General features: G+C 40.7%; 1 protein-coding gene across 1 annotated transcript; it reads left to right on the top strand.

Moving 5' to 3' along the window:
- The first annotated feature begins 280 nt into the window (after positions 1 to 280).
- cebpb (CCAAT enhancer binding protein beta) lies at positions 281 to 1,811 on the top strand. Its single transcript, XM_083674393.1, has one exon. It carries the CDS (start codon positions 466 to 468, stop codon positions 1,330 to 1,332), a length of 867 nt encoding a protein of 288 aa, XP_083530519.1. The 5' UTR covers positions 281 to 465; the 3' UTR covers positions 1,333 to 1,811.
- Positions 1,812 to 9,837: the final 8,026 nt, after the last annotated feature.

Below are 9,837 nucleotides of genomic sequence, written 5' to 3'. Positions count from 1 at the left end.
TTTTACTGTACCCCTATTTAAAAACAAGAGCATAACACCATAATGCGAGGCGACTTTACTCGTACAAATGTATTCAAATTTTTTTTTCATTTTACTGTATGCACGTGACAAATAAAGAATCTTGAATCTTGCTACCTGCATCCCTAGTGCTTAACAATTTGTCACTATAAGTCGACAACATCCAAATGTAAAAAGTAGCCTGCCCATCACATCGCGCGTCACATACCTGCTGTTGGCCACGCCCATTCCGATTTCACATATAAACCCTTCCATGAAAAACTGTTTAACACATCAACCTCAGTTGACACAAAAGTATCAACATTTTACAATAATTAGAGCTTTTTCCAGCTGTTTCCTACTACTTCTTGACAGTAAGTGAGTGCACCAAGTATAACGTGTGTACAGCAAGTATACCAACTGTCTCGGGCGTCTGCCACTTACTCCGATGTTCCTGTGTTAATATCCATGGAAGTGGCCGGATTCTACGACGGGGACTGCTTTGCTTTTCAGAATCGAAACAGCATTATCAGTCCCATCAGCGACAGCATTTGCAAGCAGCCAATTGACGGCTCGATGACGGAGCTTGGCATTGCCGAGCACGAGAAAGCAATAGATTTCAGCGCTTACCTGGATCCAGCTTTGCACTCTCAACAACTGGCAACACGCATTGAAATTCAACAGCGAGGGGTAGACATATTCGCAGATTTCCTTGCCGAGGACGGCAAGATAAAGAGAGTTTCATCATTACAACAGAACTACAGAAACTACATCAATCTGAACGAACGGGAGACAAGTCCTCACTGCAACCCCAGGGAGGCATACATCCAGGGTTATCCTGCTGAACTACAAGAAACCCGTGTAGACAACGTGTTCAGCCCAGAGTTTCCCGGGAACCACTTAAAAAGGAACGGTTCTGAAGAGGATACCAGAATGGACAGTTCAGGCTTTGACATGAGGTCCTATCTTCATTACCAGTCCACTCCCAGTGGGAGTCTTGGTAACATCTCCACTGCGTCCTCGTCGTGCTCCAGTCCTCCCGGTACACCTGCGCCGTCAGGTAATGGCAGGTCGCCTTCGCATGTCGGTAAAATGTCTAGTGGCAAAGGGAAGAAGCGACTGGAGAAGAACAGTGATGAGTATAAGCAGAGGCGCGAGAGAAACAACCTTGCAGTAAGAAAGAGCAGGGACAAAGCCAAAGCGCGCAATATGGAGACACAACACAAAGTGCTGGAACTTGCCGCCGAGAACGACCGTTTACAAAAGCGCGTGGAGCAGCTGTCAAGAGAGCTTGCCACTCTGCGCAACTTGCTCTCTGCTACTGGACAATGTTAGCCACACCACAGACACACACATCTCACTGGAAACAGGTTGATCAGACACGGACTTAAAACTGATTTTGGCGTTTCACTGGTGAAACAAAGGGATGTTACAGTACGTGCGTGTATATGTGAAAACAGCTACCAAAGGTTTACAAGGGCAGTTTGAATGACCGAGAACAGAGGGTGCATGGATTGCGCAACCACTCATGTTTTTGTCATGCCACCTTTGATTGTCAGTCTTTGGGCTATAATTTGGTGTTTTCAGTATTTCTGTACAGGATTGCATTTGTATTAAACCATTGTATTCTGTTATTTAAATACATTCTCCTTATCTGGAGCAATGGTTGTCAATGGTACAGTTGTGCTGCAGAGGTATGATGCAACTCTTTGTAACAGTATTGGCAATGAATGAAGTAATCTCTTTAAGATGTAAAGGTACAAATGTTTTAATGGTATTTGATATTTTATTGAATAAATCAGATTTATACTTTATTGGTATTAATTTGTATGCCCTTTATTTGTGTCATTTAACAGGTGTAGCTCACCTGACTGGTTTATTCTGTGATGCATTCCCTCTCCCTTCACACACACACACACAACACACTCACTGACACATACACACACACACACATACACACACACACAGGGAGAGAGACACACAATACATCTTTTAAAAAAATAGGGATAAAGGAAAAAGTCCTTATTCATCCATCTAATATACAGGCATTATCTCGAGCACACGCCTTGGTAAATAGTCCGGTGGGTCCACTGACCCAGAGATGGGTTCAAGGCTGCATAAAGATTAATCAGCAACTAACCCCCAACACACCACACAGCAGTGTGCTTTGACCGCTTTAAAACATGCCAGTCCCAAATATCAAGAGCTGTAGGTGCACATGATATTTGGAGCAGGCATAATTTCACTTGGAGCATATTTGCCAGTGTACAAAAAAAAAAAGTACATTTTCCTTCTTCTAGCATTGTGACTGCCAATGGCCCCTGGTCCGAGCATTGATTATTATTTCTTATGATGACTGATGGATAGATGATTCACCTCCACCACAGATGATCTGGTTTGATAAAAAAAGACTAGAAAAATAGTTTAGTCCTAGTTTTAGTTAAAGCCTGTTTCTGGCTTGGTGTGACTGGTCAGGAGCACCACAAGTACCCAACAGCTTCACCACACAGGAATACAAGTATGTGGGAATGAAAGTACTGTTAAACTTGCCTGACTAGAATGATAAAATGGGAGATAACCCCCTTCACTCAATAGAATCAGCCTGGGCATGGTAAAACCTGTATCCATGACAATGCAGGGTGGAGGATTGTGACGTATTGTTTACATCTGTTAGTTTAAAAACACATAATGGAGAGAAAAAACAGTAACTGTTTTTTCAAGAGAAGGCATATTTTGTGTGCCACTACAGTGCTTTATTGTTATGTAAGGCTGTTCTAAATTAGGCTTTGCTATACTGCACCTCAACAGCCACAAGTAAAGTTGAACACTATCATCCCTGATTTTATGAACACAGTGCATTTCTCAACACTTCCCAAAATGGACAAAATAGCTGCAAGACATTGCTCAACACATCTTCCTGTTCCAACTCATCAGAATGTTACACCCAATGTAAAATGAGACAATTCTCTGTTCAATTTCATCATCAAAGCATTCGTATGGTAGCAAGCCTAAATCACAACAAAGTAAATAAAAAAATATAGAATCAAGTTTTATTGTTGTTGTTGTTGTTGCTGCTGAGGTTTTCCCCCTAGCAGTGAGTAAACAGGATGTGTTTCCCTTGCTATTATTTTCAGTATGGCACACACTGGGGTCAAACTTGTTTCTTAGATGACCTTGTAATCCTGCCACTGCTCCGTACAGACTCTCCACGTTCCTGGTGCTGGGCTCATGCAGAGACGTACTACAGGGAATTTCCCACACCGGATGACACTTTTTTTTTTTTCGGGAAAGTTTAGCCCAGCCCCCTTTTTCACAGATTTTACCGTCAATGGGCAGTGCCTGTTCCGTAAACTCCACATTGCATCATACCTCCTGCAGGCCGATTGCCTTCCTAAAAAGTACAACCCCCCCCCCCCCCCCCCCCACACACACACACACACACACACAAACATACTATGTGTGTCATTGCGCAATGATAGTTAACTTTTACACCTTATAATCAGATGTTTCCTTATCCTGAATGTATTCTATGGGCCAGGAAAAACTGTAATCCATGGTTGAGATCTGTTTAAATAGCCACCGCTAAAATAAAAACAATGGGTGTGAATGGGAGCAGTAGACAAAGTTCAACATTTGTGGCCAAATCACCTCAAAGTAGCTACCAACCAAGTCAGAAAGTTCATTTGAGTTTGATCGTTTGTTAGTCTTGGCTAAAGTTACTAGAAGTTAGTAGTGGCTATTTACAACTTTGCACCATGGATTACGGTTTGGCCCATGGACTACTTTCAGGGTGAGCAACCATCTGACTATAATGTGTAAAAAAGTGAACTATCTCGTTTAAGTCTGCTGCGTAGGAAAAGTAAGAGAACATTCTCACATCGAGGAATCACTTTAGAAATTAGGTTTTAAGATAACAAACACTTATTCTTCCTGTATTCACTTTCCATTTGTGGTCAGCATACTTCAGCAAAAATATTTTCCCTGAAGACATATGAGAGTGATATATCTCAACTTAACTGTGTTTTTTAATTGATTGCATGAACATTTAAAATTAGTCTTATGAATACGTTTATGGACTATACCAATGTAATAACACATTTAAATACATCAGATCATGCTCTAGTAGATTATTCTTCTTAATCTGTCTCGCTATACAATATGAATATATTTTTACAGTACAAGGTCACACAGGATATTCATAAAGATTGCCACATAGATTGTGTAGGGAGGCGGCGTCATTGACAATCATTGTCATTGAGCCTTGATCAACGGATATCCGGATCATGGGGTTATTGGGAAACCAAGCCTGCTGAGCTACCGTAAGGGGCTGGAGGATGATCTGGCTTGGAGCGTACCCAGATTTCAACATTTTGTTCACTTCTCCTATTTTAATGTAGACGACTGCAAAGAGGCATCACCGACATGCAGCAGGGGACTTGTGGTCACTGCAGAGCAAAGTATCATGGGGCAGGTCTTATGAAACATCAGGCCACCCTGCACTTGCACAAGTGATCACTGGCCCCTGGAGAGGCATCCACGTCCGTAGGTGTCAAGAGGTCACTTATGGTTATCTATAAAATGCTGATGATAGAGATGCTTGGCAACCATGGTTACAATCTTTTTAAGATTGTACGGAGATCCTGAATCTGAACAGGATATTTGAGAATGGATCCTGCTCATTGCCAGGATCTTGCTCCTACTTGGGATTCTTTAGATTATACTACAGGATCCTGGGAGAGATTTGACCAGAACACATATCCCTATTAGTACCACCCGAAAAACAAATATGCAGTACAATGGTGATATTGTATTTATTACATTCTCAAACAGGTGCTTCACAAAGTATCACAATTTCTACATGCATGTGTCAACAACAAACAAACAAATCCACCAAGCTAGGTACAGTTACAACGTTGTTTTATATTCACACTGTCAGTGTTGGGGAAGCTACTCAGAAAATGTTTTTAACAAGATTACAAATTACATTAGGAGAGGGAAGAAATGAACTACACTAAAGCTACCCTTGAGAGAAATATAGTTAGTCAAACTAAAGTTACTTTGAAAAAGTAGTTCACTACATCAAAACTACTTCATCCAACACACGACACATGACAGCCAGTTACTGAAAGATGACCAGTCCATGTAATATAAAATGTGCGACTGATTGCTCTGAAATCACTGGGAGAGGAAAAAAATGGTGAGGTGGTGCAGAGTGGGGAGACCAGAGGCAGTGAAGTAAAAAATAAAAAATGGTAGGGAAATTTAAGTTCAATGGCTGGAATAATAGCTTAATTCCAGTGGGGTTTTGGGGGGGGAAATGTAATGACATGACAGTAGCTTACTACACCATTACATGGCAAAAAAAAGGTTTAACTACTGGAAACACTAGTAAGATTTCAATTTGGTTTAACTACCACCAAGCTACTGGAAAATGCAGTAAAACTGACAGTTTAACTACATGTAGTGGAACTACTCCCCAACACTGCACACTGTAAAAAAATAAATAATAATAATAATAGTAATAATAATAATTATTGGTTTGTGTTGACAAATAAAAACAACAGAACAATGACATTGGTGTGTTGCAAGTGAACCTCACATTGCCAATTTGCAGGGCCATGAAAAAAAACTGTCTCCACCTCACATGATGGAAATCAACCGCTTATGTGGCATCAGATACTACTACAATGGCACTGACATTCTGCCCACAGTGAGATATGGAAAGGTTCCTTCCTGAACAGATAGTGAACACGTTAAAGAACAAGACTATGCTTTGCTGCCCTTTGCAGCTCTAGTAGGAGACAAGGATCTTCAATCTGTGAATTGAGTTTCTATTTTACAAATCATATTGTATCAAACACATAACACTAATTTCATAAGATACAGAGAAGTTTAAGTCTTTCTCCACTCTCCACAGGAAAAGATTAACACTTCAGACAGTTGTGTTTTTCGGTCATGCTCTCATTGGGCAACGTATTTCACTGTTCGTCAATATGTTCCTTGAAAAAATTGCCAGATTCTAACCTAAGATCCTGTTTTGTTTTGACATGATCCTTGAGTTCTTTAAATTGTCTCATCACAAGGGGTAAATATCTAAAATGCTCCAAATTGTACTTAACTAGGTTAGATATTGTTGAAAACAGTTAATATCAGGACAAATGAAAGAACAAATGTGATGACAAATACGTTGTCCTCTGCTGTGGTGTCAGAGCTCAACCTCAGGTAAGACAGCAAGCTACCAAACAGGAAATAGGGTGTGTTGAAAGTTTTGATGACAGGGATGAAAAAAAACTCACCACCCACGTCAACCAAAATATGAGACCAATCCTTTCAACCCCTAATGTGGATGACTAAGAATGGCACTTCCTACAGTTAGTAGATGACATGTTAAAATGATGATACATGTATGTTGCGTATTTGAAAATAAAAAACATTATAACAACTTATTGCAACTTACAGTATATCAGTAAAAATAATATCTATTTGGTATGACTACATGGTGCTATCTACAAAAAAAGATTGCACAACCAGTTGATAAAGATAACAGTCAACAAGAACACAATACTGTAGTTAGCATGTTAAACTTGTGGTGGAGGAGGCTGGGTCAGTGTGCTTTGTTTACATGTGAACCCTGTGTCAACGTCATCAGTCCTTGCCGCGTTCGATCACGGCCGGGCCAGAGGAAGGAAGCGGAGCTTCAGATAGCTCTGGGGGGAAACACCAGCTCTAACGTCTCAGGGGGACAAGTGTTTACGCTGTGACCTACATGCTTGAACTGTGTTTATCACACTACCTAGAGCCCGACCACATATCACATCTCACCCGTAGCAAGTCTGTGAATGACGACACGTCCAACGCCATCAGCAGTCATGGAGACAGGAACAACAACTGCTCAGGGGTGAATGTCACAACAACCGTCACAAAATGTATTTAACCTCAGAGAGAGTGGCAGGATACTGATACTGTAGCATCAAGACAGAGTAATTTTCCATTTGATGGTGCAGAAAAATCCTTCCTTCTAACTGTTTTTAGGATATCAACAATGAGGTCGGGTTCTAAATCAGGCAAAATACTAACTTTCTGCAGATGTATACACACTTTAATGTAAGGTGATGAAACAATAATTTCTATCATAAACAAATGAAATAGTGGTTTATAATTGATGGATTGATTCATCATCATACATTGAATTCAGTCAAGGACTTGTGGTGAAAGATTCACTGTACGTGACAATGTGCCACCCTCTGTCTAATGTGCTTCCACGGTAAGGCGCTGGTAAATGATGACTCAAGACTCCCATGAATGCAGAGTCATTAAACATCTCTCACACTGCATGGTTTCAGTTTCTGGAATTTCCAGAACCAAAGTTGACTCCCAGGGAAATATTCCACAGTCTGAGAGAGACTTCAGGCCAAAGACCGTCTCTGTGTCTGAAAGCTGGATGGCTTTTGGGAAGTTCCAAGCCAGGTTAATGACTAAACCCAGGATACACATTGGAAGAGCCTGTAGGGCAGGGTGGACAGACAGCCCTGGCCTTCCGATAAGTGCTGATAGTGAGAGTCGCAGATTCACCAGAAGACACTTAGCAAAGCAGAAATGTACCCCCTGCATGCAAAAATAAATATGGCATGATTTGGAAGTTATCAATATTTATTATTTGTCACTGTCAGCCCTTGCAGGTTTGACACATATTCTTTATTATTGCATAAACCTGTTTTGATGATTTCTGTCTTTTAAAAAATATATATATATGTTTTTAGAGCATTTCTGCTTTATTGGGACAGAGACAGTAGAGTTTGACAGGAAGGATGGGAGAGAGAGGAGGGACGACATGCATGTCGAGGGTCGGAATCGAAACCAGGAACCTTGCGATTATGTGATAAATGCATTAGTGTGCTCCACCACTAAGCACCCCCCGATGATTTCTGTCTTGACATTGTTCTAATTTCACTTCACAGAAGTGTTTATCCCTTCAGACTTGGTGAAATTGTTTTTTTTTTATCAATATATTCAGATTATCAAACACTTTCTTTAATTGTACCTTTAACAGAAAAACACTCATAAACATCTCTCCCACTCTTCATTATTACCATCCCTCTTCATCTTCATTATCATCATCATAAACATTGACTCATTCATGAAACATGTACGCAACACATCTGCAGAGTACAGTTTGTACTAAATAGAACAGCTATGGCTTTAAGACCACTTCCTGTGATCTGGCCACGCCTTGACTTTTCCCAATGCCGATCCGTCGCAGCCTGTTCCATTCTGTCCCTTTGACGTCAGAAGAGACGCGTGGTTGGGAGCGCTATTACTCACTCCTATAGTTGCATTCCTGTGCACCCCCCCTCCCCCCAGGAAGCACTGTTGTCAAATCGATAGTACCAACAATTCAATTTATAGTCCTGATAGTGTACAATCGCTGATAAGTGTCTTTACAAATGTAACGTTACTAACACCCTTCTAATAATCTTGTCCGAGATCTTTCCTTTCAACATAGACAGTTGTACTTATTTAGAACTAACAGGCTAACTAATATGGCATAAAGTACATAGTAGTATAGTGAGGCAAAGTTCAAACAATAGTATTCTATTGCAACTTTGTCAGTATAAACCCAAATATAGAAGAAATAACTCCCCCCCATCCCACCCCCACCCCCACCCATACAAAATCAATGGCCCTTCCAAAGTGTTGGTTCTGGCACCGGGCCTGTGAGCACTGATTTTATTACAAGACCTGCTCTGGGAATAACATTCTGAACATAAATCACCTCCGAAAACTACAGGAAAACAGCTGTCGTTTTCAAAACAAAAGGAATAACTTGACAGATACTTGTTTGATGGACAAGCAGGTATAGAAAACCGGATGGCGTCTGTTACAAAGGTTCAGGTATATGAGTCATCCGCACAGAATGTCATATGATCTGAAGAACCGAGTTGGGCTGTTTATATGTCCTACAGCGCCCCCTTGTGGTAGTTTATGTCTTATACTGTATATTGCATGGAAATGCTCAGGCCCGCCAAGTTACACACACAGTAGTGAATGGCAAAGGGATAAAACAGGATTCATTCTTCTCTCAAGGTCACAAGGAACAGATCGGGGCTTTATACACTATCGTGCTTACCCAAATCATACTTGTGCTGGCTTGGATATTTTTCCTTTCACACTGTCCTTTCCAGTCCTGTTTTTGCAACTATGGTGGATGGACGCATAACGAGGACAGCCCAGCTGATCGGCTCTGCAGCGTGAATTAGGCTATAGTGAGTCACAATTATGTATCACATCATGGACCTGCAGGCAGCACATTTAAAATACTCCTGATTCAACAGCTTTATGTCTGAGGGGCATAAGTCAGTCTTGTATTAAAAGTTATGCTCACAGGGCTGGTTTACCAGACATAGATTAAGCCTAATCCTAGACTAAAAAGCATCTTCAGTAGAGATTTTCCATTGATAGTGTGATTTAGTCCAAAAGTATACTCAGTCCATGTCTGGGAAACTGTGCCAACAATGACTTCTTTACTGATATTACACTAACGTTTTCTAATGATGTGTATGATTGTGTAGTCACCTGTGCATCAATCCCCCTTTTGTGTAGCTATAAGGCTGAGTTCAGCTTCAATGAAAATTCTGAGGTTAATTAGTTAAGAGTTTATTATATTCACTTCGTAGAATAAGATCAAAATTACTTTGAAATACATGATATTCATCAATAATGAATGACTAGGACGGGAACTCTCCAGTCCTTCTCCTCTTGAAGGTCTTAATATGACCACTCAACCTTCTCAGAAAAGACGAGATTCTAATTAAAATAAAGAGACACAAACACCACATACTT

This window comes from Argentina silus, assembly GCF_951799395.1.
Source record: "Argentina silus genome assembly, chromosome: 8".
In the NCBI taxonomy this organism is placed as follows: Eukaryota; Metazoa; Chordata; class Actinopteri; order Argentiniformes; family Argentinidae; genus Argentina; species Argentina silus.
This window is presented reverse-complemented; position numbering and strand designations above follow the sequence as displayed.